General features: G+C 40.2%; 1 protein-coding gene across 1 annotated transcript in view; it reads left to right on the forward strand.

Annotated features, from left to right (window-relative positions):
* The first annotated feature begins 460 nt into the window (after positions 1-460).
* LRP1 (LDL receptor related protein 1) overlaps positions 461-17,917 on the forward strand; it is a 323,131-nt gene continuing 305,674 nt past the window's right edge. Inside the window, exon 1 of the mRNA XM_081319473.1 lies at positions 461-698. Coding sequence (XP_081175599.1) covers positions 605-698 — 94 coding nt within the window. The 5' untranslated portion in view covers positions 461-604. The remainder of the gene's footprint in view (positions 699-17,917) is intronic.

The following is a 17,917-nucleotide window of genomic DNA, read 5'->3' on the forward strand; positions in this document are numbered from 1 at the left end:
CAAAAGGAAGAAGAGCTGCTGCCTTCCCCTCTCTCGGGAGCCAGAAGTATCCCCCCCCCTTTTGATTTTCTTCTCTCCTTTCTGTCGGCGCCCCCCCCTCCTTTCTTCCCTATGCATCGCTCTTGGACCCTCTGATGCCCGCTGCGATTTACCTTGGCTTGTTTTTCACCTAGTTGCAGAAGGAGCGGACCGCTGACGATCGTCTCCCCCCTCCTCCCCGTTGCAAACCAACCCCCCCACCCCAGCCCACCCCGCATGCAATCTTTCTTTCTCGCTTAGAAGGGCTGCAACCCACCCACCCACCCCCCTCCTCTCCCCTCCCCTCCCCAGCCTTTGCCGCTGCTGGGTTTTCTCATCTCCTGGGCTGGGAGGGAGAGAGGAGGAGGAGGAGGAGGAGGAGGAGGCTTTTCCTTGCCGTCGCCCCCCCCCCTGCCCCCCCCGGTTCTGCTTCAGCGGATGGTGAAAGAATTGAAGACCCTCGGAAGGAGAGAGTGAAGGAGAGGTTAAGGAAGAAGAGCAGCTGCAACTCTGCGTCTTCGCCTGGACTATCTGGCAACCTGGTTTTCTTTCTTTTTTTTTGAGATCTTTTTTTTTTTGCACAAACATGCTGCCCCACAGAGTAGAAGTGGGGCCGTTGCTGCTTTCAGTAGGAATTTTGCACATGCTAATAGGGATCGCCCCTGTTTTTAGCCTTGAAGGTGAGTTGAATCCTTTCCACCACCACCCCCCCCTCCCTTCTATACCGTGCGTTTTTATCTTAATTCTGGTTACTTTTACTTGTTGCATCGTCTTTTACAAAAGTAAGCCTCCCTTGACCTCTCCCCCTCCCTCCCCCCCTTTTATTTTTAATACAACAGTTTTCCCTAAAAATCTGGGATGAGGAAGGCGGTTGTTGCTTCAGGAATTCACATATGTTTTCCGCTTTGGAGAGAAGGCTGCATTTTTTTTCTTTAAAAAAACAACAACACATCATCTCCCCAAATACAAGCCATCTCAAATGTATGAAAGAAGGTGTTGCATATTTTACATTCATTTGCCTGCATTTTTGTTTCCTGCTCCTGCCAAACCATTGAGGCTTATGCAGATTTCTTTCCAGGAACGAATGGTTGTGTGAATAGGTATGAAGATAGGTAGGAGTTAGGGTTGTTTTGAGGGAAGGGACCCCTGGCAAAAAGATCAGGCTACAAAATGAGAAACTACTTAATGAGAGAGAAATCCTTCTAAAATGAAATCTGTTCTCAAATGTTGAATGGAGAGATCTCTAGAATTTCTCCTCCTGTTGCCAGTGTTTAGCTTTAGAACACAATGAGAGTGAAATATTGCATTCCAGTGAATGTTCAAAAGCAAGTCCCATTGAGTTCAACGGGGTTTTCTGCCAGGTAGTAGTGCAGAGGATTACAGCCTTTTTTTAAAAAAAAAAATTAAAACCTTGTACTTTCTAGATTTATTGTACATTCTTATCTGTGCCAAGAAGATGCTCAAGTTAAACTGTCTTTCTGGCTCCTTGTTCCTCATGAATAAATATTTACTTAGGATATTGCTGCTTCTGTTTTTAGCCAGACACTCATTGAGATTGGGAGCCTGTTTGGCTGGCATTGCGTAGGCCTGAAGCTGGTACCTCAAGTAGATCACACCTCTTCACTGGCAAGGAAGCTGTAAAATGGAGATTAACGCTCCGCCACAAAATACATTTGGGGATAGAATAATGACAAGGAGAGCCAAGTACTAATGCTGATTGTTGTAAAGATCTAGCACAGGAGATGTCTGTGAAGCTGGTGACACTAAAAGCCTGGATTATACTGGAACCTGGGCTGAGAAGTCCATCTGCAAAATCAATAACCTGTCCTGTTTCCCCAAATTGAAGGAGGGGTTGCATTGTGCCCCTTGCTTATGCCATGGCATATATCAAGAGATAATAAGGTGGCTGTTAGGTCATATATTGGCAACAATGGTACTTTTTTAAGGAGATGGAGAGATGGAATGTAGTGATGGGGAGAAGAATTATTTAGTGGGGAAGAGGTAAGAATGAGGGTTTAAGGAAGTGCCTATTTCGTCTAACTGAGACATGGGAAACCTTAGCCTGAAGGATCGGAAAAGTAACTATGTCTGCTACTGAAATAGTTCTTGCAAAGTATCATCTCTTCTCTAATGTAAAATGGTTGTAGAGAAGGAATTCTTATCTTAGCCCTTTGCATTGCCTGTGCTTTTTTTTGTCACCACAGGCAAAATGGTGTGAACATTGCTATCTTTGAGGGGTGGCCATAGATCATAATGGAGGTTTTTCAGACTCAGAAATTTTGACTATGGAGAGATCCACTCTGGAGTGGTCTAGTTTCCTGCATTTAAAACATGGCTTCCTGCTTTTCAAAAGATTTATGTGCTATATGCAGGATGCGCTGTACCCTCTTTATGTGTAACATTTTGAAGCTTCTTTGTGGAAGAGGAATTTTGAAGATAGGTAAGAGTTGTTTACCACTCGCTAGGAAGAAGGGGTGGGTAAAACAGGTGGCGTCTGATGGTATACTTCAGGATATCTTGCAATCAAGCCAAAAGTGAGTGCCCTGTCATTACAGCATGAAATCTAAAACTCAACTGTCTTTTTAAAAACAAAAACAAAAAACCTCTCCTCCTTCTCTGCCTTTTCTGAATTGAAGAGGTCAATTCTTTCCTTACCAACTTCTCTCTGGAAGATTTTGTGTGAGCTGCTGGGCTACTCGGCTTTTGCAAAAACTCCTTGGATGGCATTCATTCTTTAGGGCTTAATATTCAGACAGAGATCACTGAAGCAAGAACTTAGCCCTGGAAATATTCTTCTCATTTTCCCCACCCCATCCTGAATTTTAGGAATATGCAATGCATTGACTGATTGGTTCTCCCCCCCCTCAGCTTTGAATAAATAGCTGGTGCATAGGGATTAGGTGAAAAGACTGTAAGAACAAAGACGCAGTGCAATTGAGGCAATTTTTAAAGGATCGGTTCCTTTGCAAGGTGTGGCAGTCAGATTTATGGGAAAACTTCATGGGGCTTCCATCTTTTGGGTGGGGGGACTCCATCCTATGTTAGAACTGCCATGGCTCCATGTGAATGTTTCCTGTGGTTTCTCTGGCCCTTATTTGTTTTGGACTGGTCTGTATAAGAAAAACTCTTCTGGTTCGGTGAAAAGCAAAAAAAAATAAAAAGTTTTATTGCAGAATCTAACTAGCTTGCCTTTTCACCAAGTTTGAAAAGCCATCCTTTACAGATGCCCCGTGTGTCCAGAACAATGGCTGTCTTGATCTAGTACTGGCTCCCCTTGAAAATAGAACCTGTCTGTCTATTAGACTGAGAACTTTCTCAATTCTGATATAAAAAAAAATCTTTCACGGTCCAAGTCTTGAATTGCATGTCTAAACATGTTTTCTACTACTGACATATTGGGGGTCTCCCGCCTTAGTGTTACTATCTTTCAAATTAAGTGCATGGTTGATGGACTTGTGAAAAAGAGGGCAGGTAATGTGGTACCCAAATCTTGCTTCTGCTGCTGCTGCGCTTCCTTTCTCATCTTCTGCTCTTCTATTTTACGAAGCAACTTCCCCAGTCTTCTACTTGGTAGAACTGGATCTGGATTAACACTTCTGTGTAACAGAAGTCAGATCAGCTTAGAAATGCATGTAGTAGATTTTCCCAGTGGTCATTACCCCTTACTGTGACTTTTAGTTTGTACTTACATTTTAAAAATTCTTTATTGGCAAATCAATTCAGTTGTTAAGCTCTATCCTATTAAGTCTTTGGCTTGTGGTTTTTTTATCTCAATTGCTACAAACCTGAAATGGGAGCTTAACAAGGAACTAATACAGTGCTCCCCAAATCTATTTAAATTTACCCAAATTGGGTAAAAGTGGCTTTTCACAAATCTGCTACCCAGTCGCAACATGAACTTTTCAATTCACTTGAATAGTTTTACCATAAGCAGTTCTGGGTAATGAAGGAAAAAAGCACTGAGCCAATAGGAAACAGCTTTTTGAACACTCCAGTGAAATTGATGTGCTATTCTAATTCCAGACTGTAGCTGTTGCTGCCCTAAAATTTTGTGCAACATGTTAGGATAGGGGTGTGTTCGTGTATGTGTATATTATTATATGCATGAGCCAAGAAAAATGACTGACTGCTACATGTAAGTACTTGCAAGTTTCTCCGGCCCTATCTCTGCCTCTTCTGAAAGAGAGCAGGTCTGGTTTGTTGATCTGAGGACATCACACTGTATGCTGAGTTACCGAACTGGAAGTTTCACATTTAATGACTGTATTCTAAGTCATTAGAAGACATGGAGGTTCTGATATTAGCAATAGGTCTTTGGTAGCCTTGTTTTTCACTGAGGCGCCGAAACTACTTTGTAATGCAAGGGTTTGTGTGTGTGAGAATGCATCATTGGTCTGGTTTACACAACCAGCATCAACAATGATTTCTTCATAGACCATACCATCTCAAAACATAAATGGGGGAGAGATATATATCTTTGATATTCCCAGAGAGCAAACTATAGAAAAACAAAAATGAAGGATTTTAGTACAGCCTTCTAATTTTTAGTGTGTGATTTCTCCCCCCCCCCACCCCCCCACCCCCATTGCTGTCTTCCACAAACAATTCTCATCACAGGCACTTGCAGCAATATAGTCCAGGAAGAGATATATCGTTTATTTGCTGTACAACATATATAGTTTAGATTGAGCAGGACAAATAGTTGCTTTTTCACTATCTCAATTTTTATGATGATCCACAGTAGAATCTCTCTCAGAATGCATTTAAGTTATATCCTATCCTTCCTCTGACTGCTTTCAACAAACCTGTAAAGTACATGATAGGGAGAATAACTGGCTTCTGATAACTACTTAGCATTATGGGTATGTGGAGATTTGTACTAGGATCTTCCGCATTTTGGCTCAGTGCTAGCTACTCCATCATAGCAGATAACCCTTTCCTCAGTCCCATCAAGAAACTAACAATGTGGAGCCAGCTGGCTTTGAATTCTGAGTTGTCTCAAAATATGAAGCACATTCCTATATCTGACTTTAGGAATTTATCTTATCCTGTCTAATTCTGACACCAGCCTGATCTCTGCCTAATGGGATGGGTCTGGTGGATTGCCAGGCAGACAGTGGGATGGAGTAACCTTTGAGATAGGCCCTCATATAGGTCTGGTGGGCTGGCCTAATAGCCTGTATTAGGGTTAAAAACAGAGGTCCTCGTTTCTCTTGTAAGATAAACAGGTTTAATAAGAATGAAATCTGACAATTCAGGTAAAGCCTGAAATATCCATAGAATGTGCAAGGATTTCTTCATGACTGACCTTGACATAATCATTGAGGATTATGTTACCATAATAGTCTCAGATCCACCATATGTAGGCAACGTGTGGTCATGCCTTGAGATGTGGTGGGAATTTGTGGTCAGAAGAATAGTGTGAAGGTATGTGCGTGCTTTCATTGGCGAAGCCTGGGATCTTATCTGCATCCAATAATAGTCTCTCTTGAGGTTTGATAGAACGATCAGGACACTAATCATTGTATGAGAATATAGTTGAGGATACCAACAGTTGGGGAACTTGCCCGGCTGAAATCATATGTATATGAGAGATCATCTCCCAAAAAAAGTTTCAAGGAAGACGGGAGGGGAGAGGTAGAGGAGGAAAAAAAAAAGCCTGTTCAGCTTCAAAAGCACAAGCAGTGACTTACTCTGCCATCCTTGGAAGTATCTGCTCTTGCTAGTTAGTTAAAGTTTATCTATACTTTGGGTTGGTTTTTTTAATTCTCTCTCAGCATTACGGTCAGGGGATGGGGGGAAGAGAAAGAATAGATCTTCCACCATATTTAAATAAAAATGCTGTAATCACAATTGATAATAACATGACTGCAATGAATATGTAAGAAAAATGAAGATCGGAATTCAGAAAGAAGATAACAAGCTGCCTCTTGTGCCCCATGCCATTAGTTTTGTCCCTGTTACGCTCCAAAGAGCTGCAACAACCCGTTTCAAATATAACAGCGTTTCCTAACGTGGCACTGTTTATGTGTACAGGTGGTCCTCGACTTACAACAGCTCACTAAGTTACAACGGCACTGAAAAAAAGTGACTTATGGCCATTTTTCACACTTACGGCCACTGCAACATCCCCATGGTCACATGATTTACATGCAAATGTTCACATTTATGACGGTTGCCGTGTCCCGGGGTCATGCGATCCCCTTTTGCGACCTGACAAGCAAAGTCAACAGGGGAAGCCAGGTTCACTTAACAACCGCATTACTCATTTAACAACTGCAGTGATTCGCTTAACAAATGTAGCAAGGAAAGTCATAAAATGGGGCAAAACTCAAAATTTCTCACTTAGCAATGTAAATTCTGGGGTCAACTGTGGTGGTAAGTTGAGGACTACCTGTACTGTGTCTGGGATTTGCAAAGTGCTAATACATCTGCAGGAGCCTAGGCAAGGGAGGGAATTGGGATTTTAGAGATAGGTTGCCACACCCCTTGAGTGCACAGTGGAGACACAGAAAATGACAAACTGGAGATGTGGCTACTAAATACTATTGGACTGTTCCATTATAGGACGCTTGTTTTAAAGTATAACTTGAAGGGTATGTTTAAATAACAAGGCAGTATCTTCCCACTCTGTCCTGATCAGAGTGGGAAGCCTTAATTTTCATGTTTGTTCAAAGAGCCATTCATGGATTCAAGCAACAAGTTTGGAGAATCTTCACTTGTCCTGTGGATAGTGCACAAGGAATTCTCCCTTGCTTTTCGAACTCCAATCTCTTGGAGCTCTTCACTCCATTCTCCCCCAGACTTTTTTTTTTTTACAGAGATTCAGTTGTATTGTAGGATGCAGGTTAGAGTGTTGTAAAATGTGGGCTAGAGGTGATGTGCCTTGTTGCACTTGGTTATTTTGGAGTTCTGTGTCAGAAGAAATGGGAAGCTGTCACTTGTGCTAGGATGCTTGCTTTTGATTATGATGTTTCCACTGGCTCTGGTCAATTCAATGAAGCGTAAAATGACTGATTATTGTTTTGCCCTAATTTTAATAGTTCTTTTGTCATAGTTGCCTGAGACTCCAGACAATAAACGAGTGCTGTATTTGAATTTTGCAAACCTTAGAGTTGATGATGAAGGCCTTGATCAAAAGGGAACTTGCCATCTCTTTATTAAGAGATCTGTTTTATTGATAAAATACTATTCAGAATCATATAACTATGTATGGAAAATGCCTATGAAGATAATTAATATATTTAAGTCTGCATTATAATGCAAGAGCAACAATTCATCCTTGATCGAAGTTGAAGATATTTTAGATATCCAGTTGTTGATAAACCTGATCTCTTGGTCCGGCACATTTAAATATATTTATTGACCATGATCAGAAGGTCAGCAGTTTGGCGGGTCGAATCCCGAGTGCCGCGTAACAGAGTGAGCGCCTGTTACTCGTCCCAGCTTCTGCCCACCTAGCAGTTCGAAAGCACGTAAAAAATGCAAGTAGAAAAATAGGGACCACTCCGGTGGGAAGGTAACAGCATTCCGTGCGCCTTTGGCGTCCAGTCATGCAGGCCACGTGACCACGGAGACGTCCTCGGACAAGCGCTGGCTCTTCGGCTTTGAAACGGAGATGAGCACCGGCCCCTAGAGTCGGAAATGACTAGCACGCATGTGCGGGGGAACCTTTACCTTTTAAATCCATGCTAGAACTTAGGATAGTTTTAATTGTGAAATTACTTGGCTTAGCTTCACTTTTCCAGGCCAGTACCAATTTAATTTTTGTAGGCCATGTATCACCAGCTCAGTAACAGTGATTATTGTTTTCTCTTCCCATTTCAACCGAAGGCAACTTGACAAGAATAGCATGCGGCTAGATAGCACTTAGATTTTAAAGATACACAAGTATAATATTATTTTAGTTATGTGAAAGGCAAAAGAGGCTTATTTGGCCTTGTAGAGAGGAAATGTGTTCCAAAGGGCAACTCTTTCCATAAAGCTTACTAAATAAGCTTTTGATCATCCCTCTGTTTTTTGGCTAAAGATGCTCAACAGAAGAGAGATTGTTTCCTTTCCCCTATACATTACTCAAGAAGAAAGACGGGAAGCCTCTAGACAGTGTCTCTGCACAGCTTCACCCAAGCCATAATTCAGTATCAAATTAGCATTCCTTTTGTCTAGTTGAGAATGGACACAAGCAAGGAGAGAGTGTTTTGTATAATTCACGCGGCAGTTATGTGCTGAATTCTTAGATATACCTTGGCATAGCACATCCATTTTTGGGGTAATCAGACCGCACAACGCAACTGTAGTTCCCATGAAGCAGCAGACTGATCATTCTAGAATTGGGCAGAATCCAGCTGAATGTCTGGGAATTCACAGTTTCCGGCACAAATGGCCAGGCACGTGGACTGGAACTCCTTTTAAAAGATTTCTGCATGTTTCAGCCTCTTGGGACCTCACATGGAGTGATTTGAACGGAGTCCTTTTTATTTTTTTTCAGGAGCCTTTTAATTCAATGCAGATGTGAGCTGTGCCAAACCACATATACCCCAAGAAAAAAACGGTGCAATATTCTTGCCATTCTGTTTCATAGAGGGGTTACCTTGCTTGCTTTCCTGCCTCTTCATAGAGAAACAGATAAAGAGAAAGGCTTTGCATTTTTCCTAGCAAAGGGCTTCCAAATTATTGAGCACTAGGAACTCTACTAACAAAGGGGAATATTTGTAGTTCAGAGTTGAAAAAAGAGGGTCCTCGCTGCTTTCTGAGCTTGATTGTTTTCTTGCAGGCGGTTCATTACCCAAACTAAGTGACATCATCAGTGCTAGTCTGATGATTACCTAGTTAGATAGAGGTCATCACAGAGTCATAAACTGAGAAACAAGCCTTCTCCAACCTGGTGTTCCATTAACACCTTGGACTGCACCCAAGGATTGGGAATTAAATCAGCTGTAGTCCAGCAGATGTGGAAGACACAAGATTGGGGAAGCTTGCATTTTGTGATGAGATGTCATGTCTTGCAAATTTTGGATCAAATCTATGTATAGTGGTCTCTCTCCCTCTCCCTCCCTCTCTCCCTCTCCCACCCCCACACCCACAAACACACATATAGAAAGAGAGAATTTTTTAAAATAAAATATCCATCCTTCCTTCAGTCATAGTCACATTAGTTAAAGAATGAAAAAAGAATAACTAAGCCTCCCCAAGCTTCCAGCACCAGACTTTAGCTTTGTTTTCTACAATTGCATCCCAATAATTCCTTTTCCTCAAAGAAGGGCAATGAAAGGGTGTCTTTGTGTGTTTGAATATGTGTGAAAGATACTTCTTTGGTTTTTTTACTGATGTGGCATGCCTTTATCTGTACATAAAATGCTAAAATCAGAGTAGCGGAACTATTTCTTGCATGTTTCTCGCAGACTCATCCTATTGAAGGCGGGTTGAAAAGTCAGACCCTGCTTTTGTTGAGGACTGATTTTGGATCTTGCACTTTACATGATTAGTTCTGCCTTTCTCCCTCAGGACCATACGACACATATTATTAAGCAGCAGCCTTTCAAGCCATGCTTAAAACTGGCTACTATGTGTTTTTACAAATAAGTGACATGAGGACGTGCTAGAATCCAGACAATCTGAGACGCTTTGCATAGGGAAAAATTCCCTTTGTAAAATTCTGCTTTTAATCCCGCAGGGAAAACTGAGTTAGATGAATTAGTCTTCTGCTGAAGCATATGGGGGCTTTCTAGGTTTCTTGCTTTTTTAGGACCTTGTTTTCCACTGTTATCTCTTTGGAAAAATTCCCTCTTATTGTTTCTGTTTATGCTGAAAGGCATTATTTGTAATATATTCCAGGCAACTGACAACTGGCGCAAAAAACGGGTAGGGAAAAGTTATAACCCCTTCTGCCCCCCCCCCCAGTGCTGTGGTCCTGATCTGAAAAGGAGCCCTGTAGCTACCATCTCTATAAAACAATAATGTCCAATTCCAAGTATGTTTCAATATTTAATGCTTTCTTTTGGCAGCTTCACCATCACGTATATGAATCTCTTTGACTTTTGCCCTGAGAAAAGGGGCTTGTGAGGTTGTTTAGGCCAAAGGCTGATTTAAAAAAGGGCCACCGAGCTTGTTCTTATTGTTGTGTTTTTATATATTTATTCATATGTTTGTTTTTTTCTTTGTTACATTCATTTGTTCCCCAAAGATGATTGGGGGATTGGAGGCTAAAACATATAGGGAACGGTTGCTGGAATTGGGTATGTGTAGTTTAATGAAGAGAAGGACGAGGGGGGACATGATAGCAGTGTTCCAATATCTCAGGGGCTGCCACAAAGAAGAGGCAGTCAGTCCAAAGCGCCTGAAGGCAGGACAAGAAGCAACGGATGGAAACTAACCAAAGAGAGAAGCAACCTAGAACTAAGGAGAAATTTCCTGACAGTTAGAACAACTAACCAGTGGAACAACCTGCCTCCAGAAGTGGTGAATGCTCCAACACTGGAAGTTTTTAAGAAGAGACTGGACAGCCATTTGCCTGAAATGGTATAGGGATTCCTGCCTTAGCAGGGGGTTGGACTAGATGACCTCCAAGGTCCCTTCCAACTTCTTCTTCTTCTTCTTCTTCTTCTTCTTCTTCTTCTTCTTCTTCTTCTTCTTCTTCTTCTTCTTATTATTATTATTATTATTATTATTATTATTATTATTATTATTATTATTATTATTTGCTGTCTATCTCACCGTTGGGCTACTTTAGGCAGCTTACAACAATAAACTGTCTGAATGGAGAGATGGTGCTAATTACACATGGAATGTGGTAGAAACTAGACCCTTTATAGAGGTGAATAAAAGAGAGAAGATATGGCACATGACCTGATCCTATTTTTTTTACATGTTTTTGCAATGGTCAGTTAAGGGAACACTGCAGTCATTAAGCAAATCCATTTTCCCCAATGGATGTTATTGGTGGGACACCGGAAGTTAAAGTTGGAAAGGGCAAAAAAAAAAGTTGCAAATTGGAATCCGTATGACCACGGCACATTGCAAACAGCTGTAAAGGTGAGCCGGTTGCCAAGTACCCAAAATGCAATCCCGTGTTTGCACAAGGGCGTGTGAACCCATTGTAACTTTGAAAAGGGGTTGTAGGAAGCTCAGGGCGGGTCTGTTGTAACTTCATTGTTAATCGACTGGTCATAAGTCGAGGACTACTTTTATGTGCTTGTGTGTCTGGGAGAGAATTTGAGGTCTCATGTTCATGTTACTCTTTCTCTAAATCTTCTAATTCCTTTGTAGACTCTGTGCACTATGTTGACAAGATAAATGGATTGCACTGATTATTATAAATTAATCCAATCCCCCCAGGTTTGGTTGGTGGAAAGCTTAACTCAGCCCTAATTGTTATGATAGTGATAAATTCTAAGAAATACATTACAACATGGGTAGATGCTTTGGGAATTTATTCCTCCTCTAAACCCCAGGAATCCTGAGAATTATATCTTAAAAATAGCTGCTAGTTTATGGAATCTCCTTTGGAGATGGTAGATTATTGAATATCAACTGCTACAAAGCAAGAGCAATTGAATGCTGTTGCCTCCAGGACTTCTGTGAGCATCTCAAAGTGTTAAGATGTCCTGCTGTTTTTAAGATTTTATTTGCTTATTGTTTTCTTTTTGTGATATTACATTATCCTGAAATCTTTCCGGAGAGTTCCAGTTTAAAAACAAACAAACAAAAACATAGATATCAAAAAACCTACATTTTTTTAAAGGAAAGATTCAATCATTCAAATAGTCTTCAAATAATTTACTTTTACAAGAGAGAACCTTTGATTCACTCAGTGAATATCAAAGAAAGCAGATGAATATCATCAAACCAAGCAGATGAATCTTTCTTTTAGTTGGAGGAGGGTTCATCTTAAATTCAGGGTCATTTTTCCCTCTTGATAAATCTGGTTGTCAAATAAAAATCAATGGAATATTGATATGATTGAGTGAAATTCTTGTCTTTCTTTTTCATAATTTGTAATATTTTATGGATTACAATTTCCAGGCATGTGGGTATGCAAGAGAGAAGAAACACGGCACAGCATTATTTCTAGATTTGAAGTTGCTCCAGGAAGATAGTCTCTATGTGGCTTTGCACACATACTTGGTTGTTCCATCCTCCCAATTTCTCTGCCCCATTTTCTCCAGCAAGTTCTCTTTCTCTTTGCACGTGCTTAAGAAAAGATTGTGACCAGCCCTGCAAATTTGTTTTTAGAAAATGGACTTCAGTCAGGGCTATGTTCATTACAAGATGGAAGGCTATGGGAATTGAGGGGATATTTAAATAATAGTTAAGGAATCAGGAGTTCTAGTCCTATGTTAGGCATGAGAGCCATCTAGGTGTCTTTGGGCCACTCACTCTCTCAGACCAAACCACCTGACGGGGTTGTTGCTGTGGAGAAAATAGGAGGAGGAAGGAATATTAGATATCTTCCCCGTCCTGAGTTATTTCTAAAAAAGAGTAAAAGCAGAATTTTAAAAAAAATCTAAAAGAAAATAAGGCAAACAACCAAAGAATCACTAAAAGTTCTAACCAGACAATCCCTATAAATCTAAAAAACGATACGCTAATCAACAGATTGGGAGAGGTCAATCTTCTTGCCAATATGGAAGAAAGGAGATTTACCAGTGTGTGCAAACTATTGCACAATAACCTTAATTTCACATGCTAGTAAAATAATGCTTAGGGTCATTCAGCATAGACTAGTGCCTTAGATGGAATAGGAAATATCAAATGTTCAACCTGGTTTTAGAAAAAGCTAAAGAACAAGAGACGTTATTGCTGATGCAATAAACAAAAAATAACAAGAAGTCATATATGCTTTGTTGACTATGGAAAAGCCTTTGATTGGTGTTGATCATGTCAGGCTGTGGAAATATTTTTTAGAAAAACTGAATTCCTGGAATATGTAATTGAACTGCAAGCTCTGTAATGAAAGTCAAGGATAGCAGTAGGAAAAAAAGACTAAAATACTGTATAGCCAGGGCTTTTTTTCTTCATAGAACGCTCAGAACGGAGTTCCGGCACCTTTTTTGGATGGAACCTTGTAGGGTAGGCAAGGCAGGTTGTGTGACATGTGTGAGTTCCGGCACCTTTTTCTTTTACAAAAAAAGCCCTGTGCATAGCTAAAAACAATGGGTACTCAGAATTGATAATGACAACATGAAAATGGTAAGCAGATTCTTTTAGGATCAACTACCAATAGTAAAAGAACCATCAATCAAGAAATACACCAGAGACCAATACTTGATTAAAATATCAACAAAGCAAATACAGAGCAATAAATCTGATTTTTGGATATTGTGGTGTGTCCATAAATACAAAAATTGGACTCATGCAGGCATGGCTTTCCCTGCGATAGTCTGTGGATATAAAAATCAGATTTTGAAGAAGCAGAATAAGAAAAGTATCAATGCTTTTAAACTTTGGTGTTGGAGAAGACTGTCGACAATATTACAGCTAGCTAAGAAAACAAACAATTGAAACATAGAACAAATCATTCCAGAGTTCTGACTTGAGGCACAAATGACCATATTTTGGGCACATTGTATGAAGATGCAACTCCCTTGAGAAGTTTGGGAAAGGTAGAAAAAAAGAGAACAGGATGACCAGCCATAGAATAGATTGACTTGATTAATGTAGGGAGCCATGGAGATGACCTTGGAGAAACTATTTGGAAACTGTTTCAACACAATATATGCAAAAACATGTTTTGAGCCCAGAAACATGGAAAGTATTAGGAAGAGACTCAAACTGGCACCTCCCTGAGGAGGAAGGGAAAACAGGCTTGCAAATTTTGGGAATCTGTTTCCAGATCTGAGTAACCTTGATGGGCTGACAATTATGGTGGCAATGAAGTTCTGTCAGGAGAACTGAAAAAACAGGTTGAGGATAAATCATTGTGGAAAAGGTATGTGTGGTCACTAAAATCAACTCTAATGTGATGGCACATAACCAATAGAAAAAAGTTTTAGGGAACTGAAGAGGACAGGATAAGACTGTGCTAATTTTAACAAATTAGGCTTTTTTGTGCTAAGAGTGCTAAGTATTAAATCTTAAAACCAGTATCAGTTTGCACATAATGTTGCATTTATTAAAATTAATTCAATATTTTGTCCTGTAGGAGCACTCAATGATTCGCACGTACATTTGAACACATGCAAGTCTGTTCTTCCAAGGAGTCAATAGAAGCCAATTCAGAGTCAATAAAATCAGGATCTGGTTTATATTATTTCAAATTGGATGAACTTGTCAACTTGAGTCACCTTGTGGTGATTTGGGCAACAAACAAATTTAATAAATAAAATAAGGGGAAAAAAACCCTTCCCTACATAGCAATAGCATTTAGGCTTACATACTGTCCCATAGTGCTTTACAGTGGGCAGTTTACAGTGTAGAGGCATTATTTGCACATTGCCCCCAGCCATCTGGCTTCTCATTTTACCAACCTAGAAGAATGAAAGGGTGAGTCAACCTTGAGCCCCATCAGGATCATCTCCAGGCTGTAGGCAGAGTTAGCCTGCAATACTGCACTTTAACCACTTGTATGTTCTCTTGTAAGGGACGCGGTGGCTCAGTGGGTTAGGATGCTGAGCTTGTCGATTAGAAGGTCAGCAGTTTGGCGGGTCGAATCCCGAGGGCCGCATAACAGAGTGAGCGCCTGTTACTCGTCCCAGCTTCTGCCAACCTAGCAGTTCGAAAGCACGTAAAAATGCAAGTAGAAAAATAGGGACCACTACGGTGGGAAGGTAACAGCGTTCCGTGCGCCTTTGGCGTCTAGTCATGCCGGCCACATGACCACGGAGACGTCCTCAGACAAGCACTGGCTCTTCGGCTTTGAAACGGAGATGAGCACAGGCCACTAGGGTTGGAAACGACTAGCACGCATGTGCGGGGGAACCTTTACCTTTACCTTTAATGTTGTCTTGTCCTTAGCATGGATGTTTTTGTGTGTGTGTCCAGAAGTGTTAGTCTAGCAGTGCATCCCTTCCTGTGACCACCTTCTTCTCAACTTAAGTTCTTACTTGTACAGTCCAGATGACATCATGCACAATTGTATTTTGAGAAGTTATAAAATTATAGAAATCTTAGATTCCTGAACCCACATCTCCTGAGCTAGTTATCCAGCATGATTTCTTGCACTCTGAAATGTTCTTTCCTAATTATACTCTTTGCTGTCCAAAAGAACAGAACATATTGTGCAAGAAAGGGACTTCCATCAACGGTTGGTTGTAAAATCATACTATCTTCTGTAGCCTGAACTGGGATAATATTGAGAAATTTCAACATTTTTATTCCTGAGATTTTGAGCAATAGCTGTATAATCACAGTAGGAATTTGCAAAGCATCTGAATTGGTTACTATTTGCATGCTAATAGGAAGAAAGCAAGGTTTTCTGGACAATAGTAAGGTTTCCAAATACATTTCTGAGTAGGGTGGAGAGGAGGAAAAGCAGCTTTTCCCATAAATGCTGGCCTTGTGTCGTTGTATGAATCAGTCCTTAAGCCTCATGCAGCTGTTTCCTCTTTTGTCCTATTATCTATTTATCATCTATAGAGTGTCTTGGAATTTTATCCTCCGTTACTGCCGATTCCAAGATTTCATTTCTTGCGCAGAAATATGATGTTCTAATCTCAACCAGACATTTGAAAAATGACAAAGGCTTAACTGATATTGAAAACTGCAACCTTAAAGGTGAATAGATTTCTTTGCAGACCTTTTCTTTGACTTGAGGGTACAGACATTTCTGTTCTGGTAAGGTGTGAACTGTGCAATGTTTTGTTTACTTTCTCCAAACTTAACCAAGATTTAAACATGCCTTGGTTAAATTGGTCTCCAAAATACTACTTGTTCATGGCAAGTGTGAATTGTTTCTAAGACACCAGAAAAGGAAATGTGTAAACAGATAGATTTGGGAAATATAGTCCACACGTGATGCTAACTGATGGTGTATTGAAATTGTAAACTATGGTTTACAAGTGAAGTATTTGCAGATACAGTTGGAGTTTGATCTTGATGGGGCTCAAGGTTGACTCAGCCTTCCATCCTTCCGAGGTCAGTAAAATGAGGACCAAGATTATTGGGGGAGCAATATGCTGACTCTAAACCGCTTAAGAGAGAGCTTGTAAAGCACTGTGAAGCAGTATATAAGTCTCAGTCCTATTGCTATTGTGATTAGATATAATGTGAAACCCATTGCAATTGTTTATTTAACAGCAATGAATGACTAGCAAGATAAAAAGGAACTTGGAAACAATGACCAAAAACAGCTAGGACAGCAAAACCATTATATACAATCTAAATTTTTTTTTTTAAAAAGGGGGTAAGGAAAAAATGGAATAAAATAAAACAATATAGAATCTAAAATAAAACCAAAATAACAACAACAAAAAACCTCATGCAACGGGTGAACCCTAAGCCCCTCCTTAATGTAGGAATGTTACAGGCACAACCTCTTTAAGGAGTGGTTATACGGCCTTTGCTTAAATAAATCCCCAAAAGGACTGCCTTTTAGTCCCAGAGACCATCTGTTTCATAGTTTGCACTGTTTTCTTCCTCTGGAGTTCAAAAATCTGAAAGTAATTTTCCAGAAGGCTAGTATCCTTTCAAAATACTTTTGAATCTACTGACAAATTAGAAAGAAGCAAGCAAGCTATGAGTTAATCAGGATGATAAGGTGATGGTCAGATTTTGACTGTGCTGTGATGGATATGGTATATGTGACTTAAACTGAGGAACACATTTCAGTTTTAATTTTTTTCAATTAAAATTTGCTGTTACTCGGTTGATGTCACAACTCCATTAAGGACACCATGGTTCTAAATAAAGGAGTGTCTTATTAATGAGCTACTTAGAGGTAAAGATGCCCTTGATTCAAACTTTAATTCCACCCCTGCAGTGTTCTTAGGAAAAGTTTGCCATGACTTTCTTCCAGAATGTTTGTTTTTCTCTATTTTTTTATTTTTTTACTTTCCAGTCTAGCCAAGAGTCTTCTGTTTCCAGGAGGTTTCCATACAACCAGGGCATTAGAGGTGTTGATGAGGCAACATTAGAATTTCAGAGGGGTGCTTAAATGGTAGATCCTCATCTTTGTGCTTCCTTCTCATTTTAAGTCAAAATGCTAAGCAAGTGAGTTTTGCTCCATTTTGCGAACTTTCCCCCCACAGTTATTAAAAGAATCACTGCAGTTGTTAAGTGATTCAGGCGGTTGTTAAGCGAATCTCTCTCCCCCCCCTTGATGTTGCTTCTCAGAAGCCTGCTGGGAAGGTTGCAAATGGTGGACACATGATCCTCAGAACGGTACAACTCTGTAAATACATGCCAGTTGTCAAGGGCCTGAATTTTTCATCACATGACCATGAGGATAACTCAACAGTCATAAGTGTGAAAATAGGTCATAAATCACTTTTTTCAATACCATTGTAACTTCGAATAGTCTCTAAAGGAAAAGTTGTAAATCAAGGACTACCTGTACATGATTATTTTCTTGAGGGCAAACAAGAAAACAGCTTGTTTGGGCCATGTTAATCCAAAAGTTTGCAAACTTTGCCATTTACCCTAATATGTATGGTAGATGAATAATGCTACCACCAGCAGGAATAAAACTATGTTTTAAATAAAATGGCTGAAATTGACATATGTGTATTGTGCTTTTGAGTCAGTGTGGATTCCTTGCAAATGCCTGGACAGGTCCCTTCAGTTTCCTTGGCAAGATTTGGGAAGTGGTTTGCCCTTGCTTGCTTCCCAGGGCTGAGAGAGAGTGACTGGCCCAAGTCAGCCTGCTGGCTTCATGATATGATTATAGTGAAGATTGCAGAATAACATTTAATATCAAAGGACTTTTTGAAGGATAGGAAGAAGAGTGCCTAATAATTTAAAACCT

Source organism: Vipera berus (assembly GCF_964194415.1).
Source record: "Vipera berus genome assembly, chromosome: 2".
NCBI lineage: Eukaryota > Metazoa > Chordata > Lepidosauria > Squamata > Viperidae > Vipera > Vipera berus.